At 41.8% G+C, this 21,020-nt stretch overlaps 1 protein-coding gene across 1 annotated transcript in view; it reads left to right on the forward strand.

Annotated features, from left to right (window-relative positions):
• Positions 1–21,020, forward strand: part of LOC142183045 (heparan-alpha-glucosaminide N-acetyltransferase-like) — a 161,798-nt gene that overhangs the window by 71,407 nt on the left and 69,371 nt on the right. Inside the window, exons 10-14 of the mRNA XM_075257943.1 lie at positions 561–721; positions 8,377–8,489; positions 11,566–11,690; positions 14,063–14,189; positions 19,645–19,731. Coding sequence (XP_075114044.1) covers positions 561–721; positions 8,377–8,489; positions 11,566–11,690; positions 14,063–14,189; positions 19,645–19,731 — 613 coding nt within the window. The remainder of the gene's footprint in view (positions 1–560; positions 722–8,376; positions 8,490–11,565; positions 11,691–14,062; positions 14,190–19,644; positions 19,732–21,020) is intronic.

A 21,020-nucleotide genomic window follows, 5' to 3' on the forward strand; every position in this document is an offset into this window, starting at 1 on the left:
ATCTTCTGGTAGGACATGATTTCTTACTTATCTGTCTCTGACATAGACACATTGGAAGTCTAGTCCGTCTTTACGTTCATGGCCTTATGGTGGTCATTTCCTATCTAATTGTTATTATCAGTTTGCTTTGCTTACTTAGCAAGCATTAGGTTTGTGCAGTTGAGCAGTCAAATCCTTTGTAAGTTTTTATTCTATATTCAATATATTTTTAAGGAAGTTTCAGACAGATGTGGGAGTACATTTTAGGTATTACCCATAGGATACCCAATCTTCTACGTCATGGAACGAAATCACCATATATTAAAGGGCTCTCCAGACTAAAAACATTGATAAGTTATAGGTTATCCATATCAGATTGGTGGTGTCCAGCACCAGTGGCCCCCATTGATCGGCTGTTCTCAGCTGCTGATACGTAGAGAACATCTGATATTGTCTTAGCCTTAAAGTATGATCTTTGGCATTGATGGATCTAATGAAATCCAACTAGTTTTTTGCAATGCATGTTTCGCTTTAGTATAATATGTTTAAAGATTATATACACACTGCTAAATATGTTTCAGGTTTGTCTTCATCATCGGCACCTCGGTGGCTTTAGCATTTAGCTCCATGCTGAAGAGAGGCATTCATCGCTCCCAACTTGTGCGTAAACTGACATGGAGAACATGTGTTCTTATGGCCATAGGAGCTTTCTTCCTCAACTATGGCCCAGTTGATGGTCCATGTGAGTAGCAACATTTGCTAAGTATTGGTATTCCCTATACAATGTATCTCTCTATCACTATTACAGTCTTAGGGTGAATTCACACTGAGTAAACGCTAGCTTATTCTGAACGTAAAACACGTTCAGAATAAGCGGCGTCTAAAGCAGCTCCATTCATTTCTATGGGAGCGGGGATACGAGCGCTCCCCATAGAAATGAATGGGCTGCTTCTTTCACTCCGTGCAGTCCCATTGAAGTGAATGGGGAGTGCCGGCGTGTACGCTCCGGCATGAGCAGAGCTTGCCGTATACGCCGGCACTCCCCATTCACTTCAATGGGACTGCACGGAGTGAAAGAAGCAGCCCATTCATTTCTATGGGGAGCGCTCGTATCCCCGCTCCCATAGAAATGAATGGAGCTGCTTTAGACGCCGCTTATTCTGAATGTGTTTTACGTTCAGAATAAGCTAGCGTTTACTCAGTGTGAATGCACCCTTATCCTTCTCAATCCATGATGGTATACTGTTGCAAAAACATCGTCCTCTGTCCATGTATGTTAAAAGCTAGAGCTAATATGTAAAGGAATAAGACGTGTATCATGTATTATTGTTGGTTACTGCACCATTACAATAACAATAGTAACAATTTGAACAGATACAATAGCTACAGTATTACTCCAAACATAGACCTAGCAGGACACATTAGCGCTAACTTTAGTTGCGCAAGATGTTTTAACATTGTGGTCACCTAAACACTACCAGGCATTAAATGGGTTAACCAGGGAATAAAATGTAATTGCAGTGTATTCATTGCCGTAAATGAGCCGACTTAGCCAATATACTGTACATGCTGAGCTGCAGTTGCCCCTATTCTGAGAATTTTCTAGCACTGCACTGCCTAGTGCCAAAGCAAAGTGCCAAAGTGTCTGAAACTTAATGTGGTATATCAACTACTTTATATCCGTATCCTGCTACAGGTGGGTTACAGATTTCAGATTGGGGTCAAGCAGATTCACATTGTACTTCTGTTAATAAGCAGTTTTAGCCGTAGGTCCGTCTTTTGCCTTGCGTTGCATATCCCTATTACATATGGAATTTATTTACTTTTATTGAACATCGAGTTCATAAAACAGCTAAGACATTGTGAGAGCTCCCCGCCATTACTGGACTATTTTAGTTTCCATTCTTTTTAAACCCATTTAGACTCATTCAGTTTTCTCTGTTAATTTGCAGAAACTGACACTTAATGGGCATTAGTCATGCGAGAGATGAGACGTTATGTCCGGAACGCACTGGAGGGAGGATAAATATTCCTACTGATGATGTATTTACTGTAATATTCATTCAGTTTTCAACTTGTCTCCTATTATTCTTGTATTATTCCTTTTACTCATTAACTAGAAACGGAAGAAGATCTATAGTTCCTTTTCATGTATTTCAGTAAATAATTGAAACCTCAACATGTTAGTACCAAGTCATAGAATGGATATATATATATATATATATATATATATATATATATATATATATATATATATCCATTATATATACAGTACACTGCTCAAAAAATAAAGGGACCCCTCCAATAACACCTCCTAGATCTGAATGAATGAAATCTCATTGAATACTTTGTTCTGTACAAAGTTGAATGTGATGACAACAAACTCTCACAAAACTCATCAATGGAAAGGAAATGTATTAATCAATGGAGACCTGGATTTGGAGTGATCCCCAAAATTGAAGTGGAAAAACACACTACAGGCTGATCCAACTTTGATGTCATGTCCTTAAAATATGTGACAATGAGGCTGAGTAGTGTGTGTGGCCTCCACGTGCCTGTATGACCTCCCTACAATGCCTGGGCATGCTCCTGATGAGGTTGTGGATGGTCTCCTGAGGGATCTCCTCCCAGACCTGAACAAAAGCACCTGCCAACTCCTGGACAGTCTGTGGTGCAACATGACGTTGGTGGATAGAGTGAGACTTGATGTCACAGATGTGCTCAATCAGATTTAGGTCTGGGGAACGGGTGGCCATGTCCATAGCTTCAATGCCTTCATCTTGCAGAAACTGCTGACACACTCCAGCCACATGAGGTCTGGCATTGTCCTGCATTAGGAGGAACCCAGGGCCAACCGCACCAGCATATGGTCCACAGTTATCCTGGTAGGAAAAGTAGCTCGCCAAGGACAGCAAAATTCAGGACTTGTTTGTGTCTTGTATATTGATTTAATACTGTAAGTATTAAAGTTGAAATATTATGTTCATGTGTAGTCGAGACACCAGGTGGATCAGAAGGTAGTGTCAGCACGGTGGGACCTTCTTGTGCACATAAGAGTTTTGGTGCCTGGGGGTTACATTAGTGTACTGGTGTGCTGCTCCTGAAATAAGTACGACACCCATGGGTTGCTTAACAATTCAGTAATACCATTAGCTAGGTCATAATGCAAAAGTCTTACTATCAACCATATAGAACGTCATCATCTCTGGCTTATCATGTATCTGCCTCTGCAGAAAGTAGTAGCATCGGGAGCAGTAATAGGTCCAGTTTATGTTCCCCAAGCGGGGGCCTAAATCCCACACTACTACTACCTTAACTTCAGACTGTTGTCATCCATTCCCAGTTGTAACTATAAGGGTATGTCCATACTTCTTGTTGTTCTAGTTTATTGCTTGATACTCTTATGTGGTCTCCCGTGTCAGTGTTCCTAGCCACACTTTCACATTGGTACCACAAGCATCCTAGCAGATCCAAGTCAGCAAATGTAAATGACACATTATGAACATGACACGTGTCCACTTCCTACTGTTGCTTAAGCTGCATTATAGATATTGTGCTGAATTGCGAGATGCTTAGAATTATTAATCACCATAAATATTGACAAGTCGGGATGTTATGGCTGCGGGAAGCATTTTTCCTGTAATTGCATATAAATAATTTGATATTGTTAATCCAGTACAATAACCCGTCATGTGGCTAAAACTACATCAGGGGTTGAGTCTCATACAATTTCTTAATGGTATAATATTGACCTACTGTATGCAGCAGGCCAATAACAAATTATTCCATGAGATCCCGGACACATTTATTGCGTTCTCCAGTGTGCCAAAGTTATGATACATTAAATGGCCCCTAATGCAACAAAAGGCCTAAAAGTCCATAAATCCCTATTTGCCGGTTTTGGCGCCAGTTACAAATTCACAAATATTGAGTGCACTTGTTCTGTAAAGATGGAGGGTGCGCCCTTAGATTTGATGGGCAAACTGTCTTGGTGTTATAACAGCATCTGATTGGCTGTAGAAGTAAATATATTCTAGTCTTATACCTTATGATATTGGCATCCAACACGATTGTATGGGGATGGGAGGGGGCACTAACTCTTCTACTAACATTCTCCAATAATTTTGTTCTCCCGCTATTGCAATAGGTGTCTAGTAGAAACATACTCCCTGTAACATGCAGTGGTTGTGAACCCAAGGTGCCACCTACGCGTTTTGGTTTTTGGCTACTCTTAAGGGCTGTGTCTAAGAGACTTCCTGGTTTTCGACTTTTAACCATTTATTAAAGGGGTCTGGACTTCTCTATTGGGAAACAGCAGTAATCTCTAGCAGTAGCCCCAATATAGGCAATCATTGGCCCAAGCAGGGCAAGACACACTACAGCTTAACATTAAAGGCTCAGTCAAACCAGGAGTCTGGGTGGAGACCAAGGTCAGGACTGAACAGAGTTCATTCATAGCCAGGATACTAATACTAAATGTGATTATATTCCAGCACAATTCTCCCAGTTAAAAAGTTGGAATGCTTAGCATAGAGTTGTGGGTACGATTCTCTGCTACACCTTCTCCAATAGTAGAGATGAAGGTCATCATCCTCTAGCATTGGTATGCAGTGAGAGGCATAACCTATAGGTCATAAATAAGGACTAGTTCTGATCAATGTCCCATTTGGAAATTTGTTATTTGATCATGTTTTTAAACAATACCTTTTAATTGGGAGAATCATGTTGGATCATATTCACATTTGTTACTTCTGGAGATCTGGAATCTTGTACACAGTGAGGCGAGTTCATCAGCTGTTTCCCATTAATTTCCTGTAGGTCAGGGCAGGTAGCGCTGGTTCAGAGATCAAGAACAGGCCAGGGTCAGAAACAGGCATTCAGCAGAGTATAGGACAGCAGACAGAAACAAGAAATCTGTTCCCACATTGGGGTGAGGAACAAATGTATAGAAAAGGGGCAGGCTGGGATTGGTTGGAGACACATCAGCCCTTTAAGAGACAGCAAGGGTGGATGTACGTACCCTATGGGCAGCGGACGTAAAATGGAACGGATGAACCAAGCTAATGCTGATGACTTATCCTAAGCAAAGTTTTATAAAGAAAACCTATAAGAACTTCTGGGACATGTATAACACAAGGTGATATCATAATCGACATATCTTTTATTTCAGAATTTAATGGCCACTATCCTGTGTCTACAGCAATCCAATACTGTGAATTAAAGATCTCACTGGAGAAATGTTTCTCAAACAGTATAGATTTCCTTCATTGAGTTGACAGTCATTATTATTTACAAGTCAGGGAAAAAAAAACATTAAAATCAGATTTCTGTGACCGGATTCAGAAATCTTTCTGCAAATAGATGCTGACAAGTACTCAGGTTAATTGAAAACCTCTTTACTAATGAAAATGTTCCAGTGAATGATCGTTCAGTAGGTTGGAGCCCTCAGGCTTACCGAGCAGTGGTGACTGGCTTTACTAGTAGTTGAAGGGGTTATCTCATCAGAGGATGTCATCACATTTACGCTCACGGGGGTCTTACCGCCAAGATCCACACACATACTAAAAATGAAGGGTCTTGGCTAGTGCTATTGCTCCTTCAGCATTTTTCTGCACATTAGTGATATTGGCAACCTGCTATGTAGACAATTGTTAAAGGGGTTATCCATGCAGTTGGCTCTGTGACCAGTATGGTGGCTGGGCACTAGTATTGCAGCTCAGGGCCCATTGACTTCAATAGTATACAAAGTGGACACACCTCCGAATGGCTGATCTGTGTGGGTTCCATCTGATGGCTTCCCACTGATAAGTTATTTAAGGCCTATTCACTTGAATGGAGCTTTAATGCAGTTCCCCTGCTCATGAGTAGGGTTGAGCCAATCTTGAGATTTCAGGATCGATTTTAAAATCCGATCATTTTCCAGCCGATCGCGATCATGAAATTTCCTCGATCGACGATCGGAATCCAATCTTTTCCGATACCGATCGCTCAACCCTACCTATGTGATGAACTTAGCACTGCCAACGTGAATTTTCCTCTTTCTGCACAACTGACCAACATTTTTTTACAAAATACTAAGAAAAATACACACAAAATTAATATAAAACTAATAAATTTTATTAATGCCAAGATTGAAAAAAATGTGATACAAATAACATAAGACACATAAATAAGGGGGACATAATAGCCAAATACCAAAAATTACCTAACCATAGGTGGCTAAGACTATAACACTGAGGGGTAAATATAATGCATTAGAATACAACACACTATAGTCATAGGTGCCTGGATGTAATATATATAGCTGCACGGCCAAGGGTATCTCAAGTCATAATGCCAATGGGCAAGTAATTCCATGGCCCATAACAGAATGCCATACAACCAGACACAAATACCAGATATAAATAGTTTTTCCCGATCGTGAAATTTGCTCGATCGCCGATCGCTATCGCTCAACTCTAGTTACTTTATGTTTATGGAGTAGAGTTGAGCCAATCTTGAGATTTCAGGATCGTTTTTTTTTTTTTAAATATGATTTGCGATCATTTTCCAGCCGATCCCGATCGTGAAACTTGCTCGATTGACGAACGGGATCCGATCTTTCCCAATCCCGACTGCTCAACCCTAGTTACTTTATGTTTATGGAGTAGGGTTGAGCCGATCTTGAGATTTCAGGATCGTTTTTAAAATCTGATTTTCGATCATTTTCCAGCCGATCCTGATCTTGAAATTTGCTCGATCACCGATCGGGATCCGATCTTTACCTATCCCGATCACTTAACCCTATCAGGCACCCATAATAATATAACAAGAGACAGTAATATGTGCAAGGCATCTTGTGGCGAAGTATGTTGCCTCTCATGGCAGGGATTCCATCTGGTATTATCAGTGCTTGCTTACGCACAACAAGGGTTTCCTAGGAATGCCCTGCCAGATCACCAGATTTATCACCAGTTGAGTATTCTATTAGACCAGCTGGGATCCATAGATCCTCATTACATTCACACAATGTTTTATTCGCATTCTTGGTGCATAATTTTATTTGTAATTGACTGTATACAGCTTACTGCCATTGATGATCACCCACAATAAAACCTGCTGTACCCATCATACATAAACTCCATACACTGCTACTGTCTTTTCCACTAACTTTAGGCCCCGTTCACATGGGGCACAGGATGGCGTATTTTGGTCCTGATTTTGATGCGGGAAGCCGCGTCAGAATAGGACCAAAATGCGCCTGTCGCGGCTTCCGACCATTGCAGCTTCCCGCTCCAAAGTAGGCCCAAATGAATGGGCCTAGTCCGGAGGATGCTGCCACAAGGCGGACGCCGTGGCTGAATCAGCTGCGGAATCTGCCTGAAGAAAGGTCAGTTCGCTCACGGAAAAAGAAGCTAGAGCTCTATTGTGAGGGGACGGATTCTGACGTGGATTCGGCGCCAAGATCCTCCCCCTGTTGCCCCGTGAGAATGAGCCTTTAGTCAAACGAATGAGTAGAGTATCAGAATTTTCTTGATAAGTTCAGTTTATCAGCAGTGATAGGGGGCATACACACGGAGTAACGTGGCGCTGATTCTGGCACGATAACTCGCGTAAGAATCAGCGCTGCGAAACAGAATCCCATTGATTTCGATGGGTTCCATTTAACACGCGTAACGCATTGAAATCAATGGGAGGCTTTTTAACGGAACCATTGAAGTCAATGGGATTCTGTTTTGCTGCGCTGATTCTTATGCGAGTTATCGTGCCAGAATCAGCGCCGCGTTACTCCATGTTAATGCCCCCATCTGGTTAACATAGTAAAATACTGTATGCTTAACATGTGAATATACCATAAGGATGAATAAACATTTGTGATCCCACAATCATTGGAGCCAAATATATCTGTTACTGACACTTACTAGAGAGAGGTTTCTCGAGATACATTTACTTGTCACCTTCCATTGATTAATTGAATGTGTACTTCCCTGCAGAACGTTATATGAGGCAATGGCTTGTATGAGGCAGAGTAGCGGCCATAGACATGAAGAGGGTTCTGGAACATGAAAGGAATGAATTAAAAGAGAGCGCAGTAATCCATTAATGGCAGCACTAAAGGGAATACTCGCACTGTTATTAAACAGCAAGGTGCTAGAGAGCACTTTGATTAATCTCGAATCCTCTCTGCCTGTAAGGATGACCACTGCTCTTTAATGTAATGTACAGTATCTTAAAAGCATGTTACTGCTATGACACAAATCCTATACTGCGCCAGACCGGGATTACGTAAGAATACCGGTAACAGATAGATTAACCCCTTTCATTAGAAGACTGACACATCCTCTGTCTGTAGCATGTGAGTATAGGATTAAATAAAATACTACTGTAATGCATCTCTACAACTTCTTGTTTCTGCAGTGTCTTGGCGCTGGGCGCGGATACCCGGGGTTCTCCAACGACTAGGATTTACATACTTTGTTTTGGCATTAATGCACACCTATTTCAGTAAACAGAACCTGGAGCTAGTGGAAGTAAGTGGTTAAAATGGGTTCCTTTAAAGGTACGGGTGAATGTTTTAGGACGACCAATGAGAATGGAAATATTTTACAGTAAAGTTGAAAGTGTTAAAATTAATTAGTAGGAATTAAAATTGCAAGTGAATGAAGAAATTCTACAGCAATTCTACTAATGGTATTAGATTGTGCCATCTACATAAACTGGCAATGTTAAGAGGTTGCGATACATATTCAACATTGCCAGTATTTGTCATATTTTTACCAATGCTTATGGCCATTCTTGAGGACTTCCATGGCAAGCCACACAGATGGAGGTTGACAGCCAATGAAGATGGTCACGGGCCCATGCCAGTCTTCGAGTTCTGTGTTGTGGTGTCAGTAAAAGGACACGGGTCAGGCATCGACTGTTGAAGCCTATGCAGTGCAGTTCTCAGCGTACTGTGTTGGTGGAAATGGGGTCCTGGTGCCCCACATTCAATTCGGCAGCAATTTGATCCACAGTAGACCAACGAGAACCACGTATGACTCTGTGGCGGTGACATGTTGTCCATTCATCAAACACTCGTGACGGAGTGACGGACACCCATCAATTGCACATTGATGACCAATAGGGCCACTTGAATAGGTCACAAAGACTCACGTTGATCAGTCAACACTCATAGGGGGAGCTTTCTGAAGAATAGCATGCAAAGCTCAATAAATCTGCCGTGTACAACTCATGGAATGATGGCATCAATTTCTCTATGTATTAATACATGGAGTAACAGGAACCCATAAAGGAGGATTTAGTTAAAAAAAAAAAAAAAACTAGTACAAAAGTCCATCAAGTCCGACCTTAACATATTTCATGACTCTAAAATAATAAATTCCCAGATCAGTCACATTTCCAGAACTCAGTTACAAATAAATTGTAATATTATATCTTTAATGAAAGGTATTCAGGTCCCTCTTCAACTTGTTCAATGAACCAACCATCAGAAGATCTTATGGTTGAGCGTTCTATAGTCTTACTGCTCTTACTGCAAAGAATCCCCATCTATGAAAATAGTGAAACCTTCTATCTTCTAGACACAAAGGGTGTTGTGGTTACTTGTCTATGTGTAAAAAATATTAGAAATATCTTGAGAGTCTTCAGTAGTTGATACCTTTTTTAATGGCTAACTAATAATGATGGTAGATTACAACATTTCGAAGCTCTCGGCTTCTTCTTCAGGTATATCTAAAAACTATTTCTGAAGGATGCATATTTATGTACAAAAGGACACTCAGGAATAGAATTCTTGGAGGGAGAGTGAAAAAAGGTTATTGGTTATACAACTAAACAATTCATTAGTTTGTAATGTTCTTATCAGTTCAGAAAATGTCTTTTATGGCTGTTTCAGTTCACAATTAATTCACATTGCCATACAATTAGAGAACAAAGATTGGACCTTCCCGTGTCAAAACATTTCAGCAGTGAAGATCATAATATCACCAATGACATGAAAATTTTGGTTTTAAGAGGGAATTTTAAATCCAGGAAAGAGAGACGGATTACAGGTTTATTACCTTGTTTAACACTCTCAAGAAAGGGATGAATCTCTCACATGGGTTCATGGCATCCTACAGAAATCACTGAACTGAAACAGCCATAAAAGACATTCTCTGAACTGATAAGAACATTGCAAACTGATGAATTGTTTAGTTGTATAACCAATAACCTTCTTCTACCCTCCCTCCTAGAATTCTATTCCTATGTGTCCCTCTGTACATAAATATGCATCCTTCAGAAATTGTTTTTAGATATACCTGAAGAAGAATCTGAGAGTTTCGAAACGTTGTAATTAGAGATGAGCGAACATTGTTCGGATCAGCCGATCCGAACAGCACGCTCCCATAGAAATGAATGGAAGCACCTGGCACGCAGACTTTGCCGGCGGCCGGCCGCTTAACCGCCCACGTGCCGGCCGCTTCCATTCATTTCTATGGGAGCGTGCTGTGTGCGTGCTGTTCGGAACGGCTGTTCCGAACAGTGTTCGCTCATCTCTAGTTGTAATCTATCATTATTATTAGTTATCCATTAAAAAAAAGGTATCAACTACTGAAGACTCTCAAGTTTTTTTTTTTTTTTTTTTTTTTAAATATTTCCTACCCACTGGCTAACATGGTACAAAAACAAACGTCACTTTTCTTTACTGCTATCTGTTTCAGAAAGGCCGATGCTCTATATATCCATTATATATGTACTTGTTACATTGTAGACCCTGCACTCCAATTGTGTGATTTTGGTTGAGGGGTTTATGGTTTATTTTTACAATTATGCTACATTGAGACATTGTCTCTTGAATAATTTAGAGCAGCATTGTATGATTATTTATGCCCCGCACCAGTATGATCCATGCACCTTCCACATTGTTTTTTCTGGTAGTTTTGGTTCCTCTCTTTTATATGTAATTTATTTGTATTCATTTTGTTACTTTGTTTTTTTATTAATTACTTCTAATAAGCTCTATTCATTTCTGTCTTTTTGACAACATTTTTTGTTCTGGTTCATAGAGGCACATTATATCCTTCAGCATCTATGCCTCTTTTAACACAACCAGTGATCTTATTTGTAAAATTGTTACTGTCCACCAATATCCTGAACTCTCTTTAGTTGACCATGGTTGACTATTTAATAAATAGTTGTGGTTTTTGTTTCACCGGATGCAATGCAAAGGCGTAATTTTGTAGGATAGGTTCTACCCTGTAACATAAGTTTGAGATACAAGCAAATTTCCTCGTCAGAGAATCGATGGAAGCCCACCAACTCTATATTAGCGATGGGAGAATTGATTTGTCGTGTTAGAAAACATCTGGGCATGCAGTACCTTGAGAAAGAAAGATGCAAATCTCAGTATTTCCTGCCTTTAATCCTTCAAGCAGTAATGCTGGGATGTGCAGAACATCATGTAATTGCTTGTTGCACAGAATGCCTGTTGTTGAAAACAAGGAGAAATGATACTGCTGACCGGCACGAAAGAGAAAAGGCTTTAAATATTGATGTTGTTGCAAAGTCTCCCTGAAGTGGCCCAAAGTGCTTGTCTGACTATATATCCTCTTGTCTGTACAGAGCCATCACTGGAGTGCTGCCGTAAGGGATATTGTCGTATACTGGCCGGAGTGGATCATCGTTGCAGCTCTAGAGATTGTTTCAGTCTGTCTAACGTTCCTCTTACCTGTGCCAGGGTGTCCCACGTAAGCACTATCCATCACTATAAAGATAATATGTCTGTAAAATTGACCGACTCCTAAAGCTGATCTTTTAATCCTGTGGTCAAATCGAACCCAGTGCTTTGACCTCAAAACTTTGTCTAGACCGTACTTTGAGAATGGCTTAGTTTGAGCACCGAAGTAGGAGGACATCCAAATCTGATCAGATTTCTGTTGTAGATAGCATTAGATTGAGCTGTACAATGTGTGTGACCCTATGCGACTCAATGACTGTCATCACAGAGGGTGACAAAAATACCCTAAGTAAATTACTAGAATCAGAAAATATTTGGTCTCCCAAAAATCAAATTAAATAAAATTTAACTTTTAATAATTATACAATTTTCATGGTGGATGGAGGACATCCATGGTGTCCCCGACGTACAAAGGAAGGGAGACCCCCTGTATAATTCAGTCGATGTCCAAGGCAATGGGGCAACCTTTGATTGTTTGAGGGGATTATACCCCTCAAATGGAATATAGGGACATGAGGAGACTGTGGTCATACAGTAAATAGTCACACTCCTTCTTATTGGTCAGTCCCTCCGACTTGGCCTGATCCAGAATAGACTTTAATTTGAGAGCGTATCCTGTGGTCAGGTCACACTGTAAAATGCCATAGGTTGAGAGAATATCCAGACACATGTAGACATAATCTGTTCTACTCATGATTACGACTTCCTCCATTTGTCTCATGGCTTAGTCACAAGAGTCCTTTTCAAGATATAAAGTAGAGCCTTCATTAGAGGTCAAATTCTCACCTCCCCTTTATGAGTCAGATGTAAATCAGGATAGGTGATCTACTACCATCCTCTCAAAAATATCAATATATTTGGTATCGTACGGGGGAAGATTCTCCCTCCATGACCATCCTGGACCTATAAACCCCTCTCCCTCGCTCCACTGGTGCTATAGGTTATGCAGACCTTCCAGGTCATCAACTTCCAGTCCAAGGTCTCTTCAGCGTCTCACTTCAACTATTTTCAAAAATTACGCTAGTGGGAAAAAAAAGCTAGCAGACCCTATTGAAATCAATGGGAGGCTTTTTTTTTTCATCGTGGAAAATTCCACACCAAATTCCTCACCATTTTCCTCCATGTGAATGGACCCTTAGCTCACATAATATCTTTGATCAGGAGGCCCTGGGTCACTCACAGATAGCCTTTAGGCAAACTTGAGTCCACCCAGGTCTAAACCTCTTTGTGTATAATGTACCTTCTCCATCTAAAACCACTGGTAAGAGCAGACCCTACACTTAATCAGTCAAAAGACAGAGATGCAAGATTATTAAATCACTTTCAATCTACCGTATATACTTGAGTAGAAGTCGATCCGAATATAAGCCGACCCCCCCTAATTTTACCACAAAAAAACGGGGAAAACTTATTGACTCGAGTATAAGCCGAGGGGGGAAAATGCATGATATTCTGTTTGTGCTCATGTTAATCCTTGCCGGCTTCAGGCCTAGGATGCGTCTCAGTGTAGGGGGCGTGACGCCGCCGCCTGTGCTGAGACGCAGTAAGACGTCATCAGCATACCCCTGGTGCGGGCCTGAGCTAACGTGGCCAAGTGACTCGGCATGTGTTGTAGCCGGGGGAGGGGGCCGGGACTGGAGCAGAGGCCTGCTGCAGCGAGTCAATACGGTCGAGTCAATTACCATATTGACTCGAGTGGTAATTTCACTGGTCCACAGTAAAAGACATCTTTTGGAGGCCACTGGAACAGCGCTGCTGCCAATAGGTGGTCAGTGAGGCAGCGCTGTCTCCAGGGCCGCCTTAAGATGTTTCCAAGGCAGAGAAGATGCTCTGGAAACATCTTGGGGTGGTCCTGGAGGCAGCGCTGCCTCATCACTAACCTATCACTGCTCCAGCGGCCTCCCACAGATGTCTTTCACTGCGGACCAGTCATGTGACATTTTCAATTACCGTATTGACGCGAGTATAAGCCGAGGCACACTTTTTCATCACAAAAACTGTGCTGAAAAACTCAGCTTATACTCGAGTATATATGGTATTTCTAAGGAACGGCGCGGCGGAGATCACATCTAAAGGTAAGAGGTGAATAGCCTTTCTAAAGACTATTCTGACGTCTTATCCACAGAAAAAAAGGTTTTTAATGGTAGAATGCCTTTAAATTTTATGGAATTCGGAAGCAGTGCGGACTATCTCATTGGTTTTGTCATGCCACTCCTACTTTATAATATGCTTAGTTCCCCACCTCCATCATTATAATGTGAGTGAATGATGACCATGTTCTAAATGTGTACTATACATATTGGCTATATACTGTACATGTAATAAATATCCAGAGTCTGGAAATGTTACATATGGCTCCTAATAGTATGCTTATCTCTTTAGAGGTTACCTGGGTCCTGGTGGCATTGGTGACTATGGTCTATATCCAAACTGCACAGGAGGAGCTGCAGGATACATTGACAAGTGGCTGCTCGGACCAAATCATATCTACAATTATCCAACTTGCAAGGTTATTTCTAAAATGTTTTATGGAGTTATGAAACCTAAGCTATGAAAGAAGACGTAGTACTGTATAAATGTAGGGGTTGTCCTTATCTGTTGTTTTAACAAGGTGAAGCATATTAAGCCAGCAATGCAGTTATATAGGTCAGGCTCACCTAAATATAATGCCTTTCATGGCAGATATATGGGCTTATTTCACAATATGCAAAAGAGTAATCTGGAGCACCAAGGGCAGCGCCATTGCTCCAAACTGCAATGCCCAACACTGCTTTAATACGCAATGGCGGCGTAGCAGTTTGGAGCAATGGAGCTTCTCTCGGTAGTATAGATTGCTCATTTGCTTTTTGTAAAATAATGAATATCTCTGCAATCTCTAGATTTTCGTGGTGGAGGAAGACGTTACAGGTACAGGTGGCCGTGGTCACGGATTGGAGGGGGGAAGAAAGGTGCCCGGGGTGGGGGAATGAGAGGGGGCGCAGGTAGGGAGGAAGGGGGGCCAGAGGGGAGAGGCGGGGAAGGGGGCAGCGGAGTGCAAGGTGGGGGCCGGGGGTCCATGGGTGCAATGGTGTGCGGGGGGCCCGCTGCGGTCACAAGGCAAGGGGGGGGGCCCGGGGCCGCGCTGCAGGTGGGTCATGCAGAGGGTTAGGGGGCCGCGGACGAAGTCGCCGGTAATACTATGGCATATATTTATAAAAACATTGAGCGTTTAATTGTCTACAGGTTACAATATGGTTATTTTTCTGGGAACAGCCCTGTGTGGACCAACCCTAAGGACTCGCTGTATCTCTAACATGAGCCTCTGCAGCTGTTAATTCTTCTTCTATCATTAACACAAACTGTCCCGGCTTTCTCATCGGATCATAAATAACTCTCCCAATTAATTTGTATGACCTCATCTATGATTCTGCAATGTATTTTTCCTTCTGTTGACTGAATGAATAATGTAATATAGTGACCTGATTTGTGGCATATGTGAGCAGGGAACACAAACATTTCTACTGGTGACTTTTACTGGAAGGGTATTCATGCCAATCTGTTAATCCTATCACGGTCAGGGAATGTTTTAAAGATGTCATTGCCTAACAGATGTAATTAGGATGGATGCGATACATGGATTTTATTGACTAGATGAGATAATTTTATGCTTCTGATGGATGTTTTTCATCTTAACACTTATTTGCATAAACGGCCAATAAACTTCATAGGTTCACAAATGGATGTTTCTTGTTATGCTGCTTATCTTTTTCTTTGCTGACTTTCCTTTAGACCTAGTTACATTTGATTCTTATTCAATGGATGTTTTGTTTTTCATTTGAATTACATTTTTCGGTTTCCAATAAGACAGCAGAAAAAAAGAGGAAACTTGCATCTTCCCGACTCTCTTCAATGGATATCGGAAAGAGGCAATGAAAAAATCAGTAGTAAATAATTCAGGTTTTGTAGTCTTAGGCTAGGTTCACATGGAGGAATCTGCCATGGATTTTGGAGCGGATTCACCCAATCCTTGGCAGATTCCATCTCGATTCTGCTTCCCATTGAATGTGAGGAAGAGATTGTAAAAGGATGCTGAAAAAAAATCAGATTCCTGTTCGATCTTGTTGCGTATTACAAGGCTCAGGAGTCCTTGCCGATTAGATCCATTCAGGGGAAAATTGTAGGGGCATCGGCATTCCATTGTGACATAAAATAGAGAGGAATTTCTCTTCTTTTTCCACTGTGTAAACCTAGCCTTTAAGGGTAAGTTCATACGGAGTTTTTTGGTCAGGGTTTTGAAGCCGTATATGCCTCAAAATCCTGATGGCTCCCTTTGAAATCAAGGGGAGCCGCTCAGGAGGTTCTCATTCCTCAGGCTGTTTCGCTTCGTGATTCGGCCTGAAGAATCTCCCTCCTCCGGACTAGGCCCATTCATTGAGTGTGCGGCTTTCAGTTGTGGCTACCCGGTTTTTGGACCGGAACCTGAGGCGACCTCTGCCTCAGGTTCCGGTCCAAAAAACTCCGTCTGAACTTACCCTTAAAGAGGTTGTGCCACTACCATTCATTCCTATGGGTGTGTGCTATTCGAAACTGGAGCTTCGAATAGTACTCGCTCTTCTCTATTCATTACCCCTATGGGAGTTACGAAAACAGCGTCGAAGATCACCCTGGCTGGTCAGGAGTAGCGGCCATGTATTCCTACCTTGGTCATACTTGAGAATGAAATACCCCTTTAAATAAAACCGATTTTAGGGGATGATCTCTTACTGTTCATTACTTACTCTTTCGGAAACCTTTGCATATACTGGTGAATAATTTATACATTAATATCTTTTATGAGCTTGAAACCATTTTAATGACGTTCAGTAAATAATAGCAGTTTTCCGTTTTTTTTTTGACGCAAGGCGTTGAAGGAGTTGCATAAATCACGAGCTACTTTACTTACCTTTCCAATTGAACTTCTTTCACGCTTAAATCCTTGTGGCAGCTGAATTAATGGCTTGGAAGCATCCGGTTTACTATGTTGTGTTGTCCACTGTTGGTTGTCCAGCATTGTTACTTCCTCTCTAATAGATGCGATGTTGCTAATTGCTTGTCTTAATGATTGTACATGGTCGGACTATAAACAGAGGGAGAAAAATCCTTGTTTACCTCTATAAATGATTCATGGGCTGCTGTGCATTAGCCGTATCACTTGCCGGGATGATACTGTGAGATGTTTATCACCTCTGGATGGGATTTGCTATCATATCTTCACATCTTCTATATGTAATAGACATGAAGTACCTTCCTGTACAACTAGTGGCAGTGACGGAACGATATGATTTTGCTAAATTTTGGTGGAGGATTTGTGATGAATTTTGCATAACTTTTTAAACTTTAAAATTGTACTAATAATAAAATATTGCAACTTTTTCTGTCTGATAATTCCAGTATTGCATCTAAAGCTAGCTTCATTGTCAGCAGAACCCTCTGATATTGACGGGACTAGTTGAACATCCCAGATGGCAGGTGTATTGGTTTTTAACTGCCTAATCCTTTTGTTCCTGGTTCCAACGCTCTCTTTCCAAAGTTTTCCAGGTATCGTGGTTTCCACCAATAAAACCTGACAAAGATAAATGACTGCAGTCAGTCAGTGGCTACAGTGGTGACATCAATGGTGTTGACAAGGGACACGTGGCTTGCACATGGCGCTGTAAAGATGTGTGGTGCTGGAGCCCCGGGATGGAAACTACAAATCCTTAGGATGCAGCTTGCTATTCTTTACCAGTTACCCTCCAGATTAAACTGAAGGGGAAGAGGACTTTCCCCTGTCCTCCTTCCACCCCGGGAGTGTCACTTTCTCGATTTGGCCGGACTTCACCCAGGACCTCCATTGTTCAGCTCCTCCTCCTCTGCACTAAGGTTGGCACAAAATATTGTCTCCTGCTGAACTTACTATCCAGACGGATCCTCCTAACTTGCCTCTTTCCTATTCCCCTTCCGGCGCTATGACTGGCCAGTTAGCTTACTAATGATGGGTTGCACACTCCACTTTCTACAGAGGATGGATATGCTGGTAGCACTACATATCAGAGCTGACCTGGAGACTCAAGTAGCCAGACTGGAGGAGAGACATGCCCAAGAAATGGCAGATATCAAAACATACCAGAGACTGTCAGGCTAACTCTCTGAGACAAACAGTGACAACTATCTGTAGCCAAATGCTGGGCAGACCTGAGAACTCCCCTCTGGAGCTGGATAGGGTCCATCAGGTTTCGGGATAAGATCTATTGATAGAAGCCACCTTAGAGAGTCCACTTTTATCAGGAGAAGAAAGCTATCTTACGAAAAGTCTGGTAGACGGGTCCCATGGAATTGGAATGTACTCTGATCACCCTCTTGCCCGATGTTTCCAGAAGCACCCTAACTATGACAAGGCAATTGAAATGGTTCCTGGACAGGGCCAGAAAGGCCGGTGCCACGTACCGCTGGCATCTCCCCTTTTATCTGGTTCTCCATAGATCCAACTCACAGTTTCATACACACCCCTGACGACTTGGATGAGGCATTCTCTTTTTTTGGGCACTTCTTCGATTGACTTATCAATTGGACTCTACAGCTTACGATGCCCCGGGCATCCTAGTCACCCACTTGGGATCTTGGGTTCTCTTGCATCTCTTCAACTCACTGCTTCAATGACTTACACTGCTGTGTGTACGGGCACTACTTGCCTGTATGACCCTTGAATATTGTTGAGCCGATCTTAAGATTTCAAGATCGATTTTAAAATCCGATTTCCGATCATTTTCAAGCCGATACCGATACCCGATCGCTTCATGAAATTTGCTCGATCGCTGATCGGAAGCCGATCTTTTCTGATTCCGATCCTCAACCCTAGTCAATGCTACTCTAGGGGAAAAGTCACTTTTAGGGTTGAGCCGATCTTAAGATAACCTCCGATCTGGATCCCGCTGGAAAAGACCGGGTCGGAATTCCAATCGCGATAAGGAAATTTACTCGATCGCCGATCGGAATACAATCTTTTCCGATCCCGATCGCTCAACCCTTCCCTTGAACCATAACTCATGTTGTCCTTTTTCCCCTGCAACCCCAGTCAGCCCATGTCAGTTCTCCCTTCTTCTCAGCCCATTTGTGTTAAGTTATCCAGTAGTGTCATGTCCTCATTAAAACCCAGTGATGGTCATAAACCTGTGCAGTCAAATCTTCCACTAAATGTAACTCATTCATCTTCCGAAACCAGAGCCTAAGGGAAGGAGGTTCCGGATGTCTCCATAAAGCTGGCACATGGGCATGGGCAGCATTAATCAGGTGTCAGACCAGAGATATCTGGTGTGAATTGAGAGTGATGTCACTCAAATGAAGAAGGAAGCACCCTGGAGAAGACAGAAGAGTAAGATCCGTGAAGGAGGTTCTCTGCATCTCTTTATAGGCTCCTCTCCACTGATTCTGGAGCAGTTGGACTTTTTTCTCTAGCTCCCAAAGTTCCTGAGCATTTGGTGCAGGCAGTTTTGGTACCTTATATAGCGTTTAGGCTCTTTACTATCAGGAGGGTGATGTCAGGCAGGAGCAGGAAAGGTGGGTGTGACTCCAAGATGAGGTGACCAGTGTCAGAGCTCAGAATCGCATCAATTTTCTGCTCCCCCCTGACCTTGGCGTACAGAACCTAAACAACATTTGAGGCACCAAAACTAACAGCATTGATTTCTCTGGAACATTGGGAGCTTGCCGAAATCAGTGGGGCAGCACCTATTAAATGATGCAATGGAATTGGTATTGGTGATGAAAGGTCCTCATCAAGAACTTAACTTCCTGTAGAGGAACAGCTGTGGTTACAGATTTAATATTGTGCCAATTTAATATTTGCTCATTTCGATTTGAAACTTTCCAGTGAAGATTTCTAGTTTTGCAGATGTAAAATTGATACTGATGTATGAGTGATATTTTGTTGGAATTTGTAATATAGTTTCATGTTTTTCTTCTTTTAGGAGCTGTATAAAACCACTCAACCATTCGACCCAGAAGGTGTTCTTGGGACCATTAACTCTGTAGTGATGGCATTTTTTGGACTACAGGTAAAGATCTATGGCCCTTCCAAGATTACAACCAAACTTTTAGAAAGTTACATTAATGCAGATATGTCCTCCTCCTGTTCTGCTTGTCTATAAGGGCAACATAGTGTCTAGATAGATAGATTCACTCTTCCATTGACACATAAAACATTTCCAGTCTCATTTTGCTATTGGGTATGTAAAGCCTAATCAAAAATACCGCAGTCTTCTTACATTGAGTTTGCTGTATTTCTGTACTCTTAAGTTTTCTCTGCCTTTAATATAAATGACATTTCCTTCTAATCGGTGGGGTGTCGAGTGCGACATACCAAACGGCAGTATGACACGAGGCCCTGACCCCTGTCCTCACCATCCCAGATGTGTATGCAGTGGAACACAACCCATCTAACTCATGTCGGTGGCCGTTTTAATCTGTAATGGGGTCCCTTGTATATACATAAAATTTATAGTGCCAGGTGTAAGTGCAATGGACACAATAATATGCCATCACAGAGCTCATTATCAGAAAACCGTGGTAATAAGCACCGTGATGTCACAGCAAAAATTGTACACCGTGATGATGTAACAATAGAAAAAAAGAACAAAAATATTCGGATAACAAGGGAATGTCTGTATTTCATGTATAAAGATATTGTCCTATGCTTGTGACCTACAGTGTATATTCAGGGTGTAATCGCAATCTAGTGTTACAGAATGAATTGTATCCTCTCTGCTCTGCCCATGTTAATCTAATGCACAATATGATGAGCCGTGGATCATTCATCCTAATAAGACTGCAATTTCTCCATTCAATATATAGTAAGCATCGTTGCTGCCAATTTGCACACAGGAGACCATGAATAATGTGATTTAATGCATTGAAGGCCATAATATGCATAGCCTACAGATGAATATTTTCAACTTTTCAAACAATGGCCCATATTGGTTGCGCAAGTGTGACCATATACCAGCCCACAGCGTCATGACTGTGCCGCCCATTATGCCAGCCAACCCAAAAGAATCATCAGGGCCGTTGGTTCTCCATTTCTTGGCACGTGGGCTGTTTCAGATTCATTGACTGCATAGCCTGCCCATTTATTCAAACAAGGAAAACATTCACATCATCCGTCATGGACCAGAGTTTAGTTACCAGTGACCTCATAAACTGTAAGATAAAAGGGGCAATATATAGATAACCTTGTGAATGTTGTCTTGAGTACTAAGGAAAACCAAAGTATGGGTTTGGGAGAAGAGGGGGGGGGATGATGTGGTGGACATATTGTACAAAAGGAAGACCTCAATTGCTAGACATG

Source organism: Leptodactylus fuscus, chromosome 10 (assembly GCF_031893055.1).
Source record: "Leptodactylus fuscus isolate aLepFus1 chromosome 10, aLepFus1.hap2, whole genome shotgun sequence".
Lineage (NCBI taxonomy): Eukaryota > Metazoa > Chordata > Amphibia > Anura > Leptodactylidae > Leptodactylus > Leptodactylus fuscus.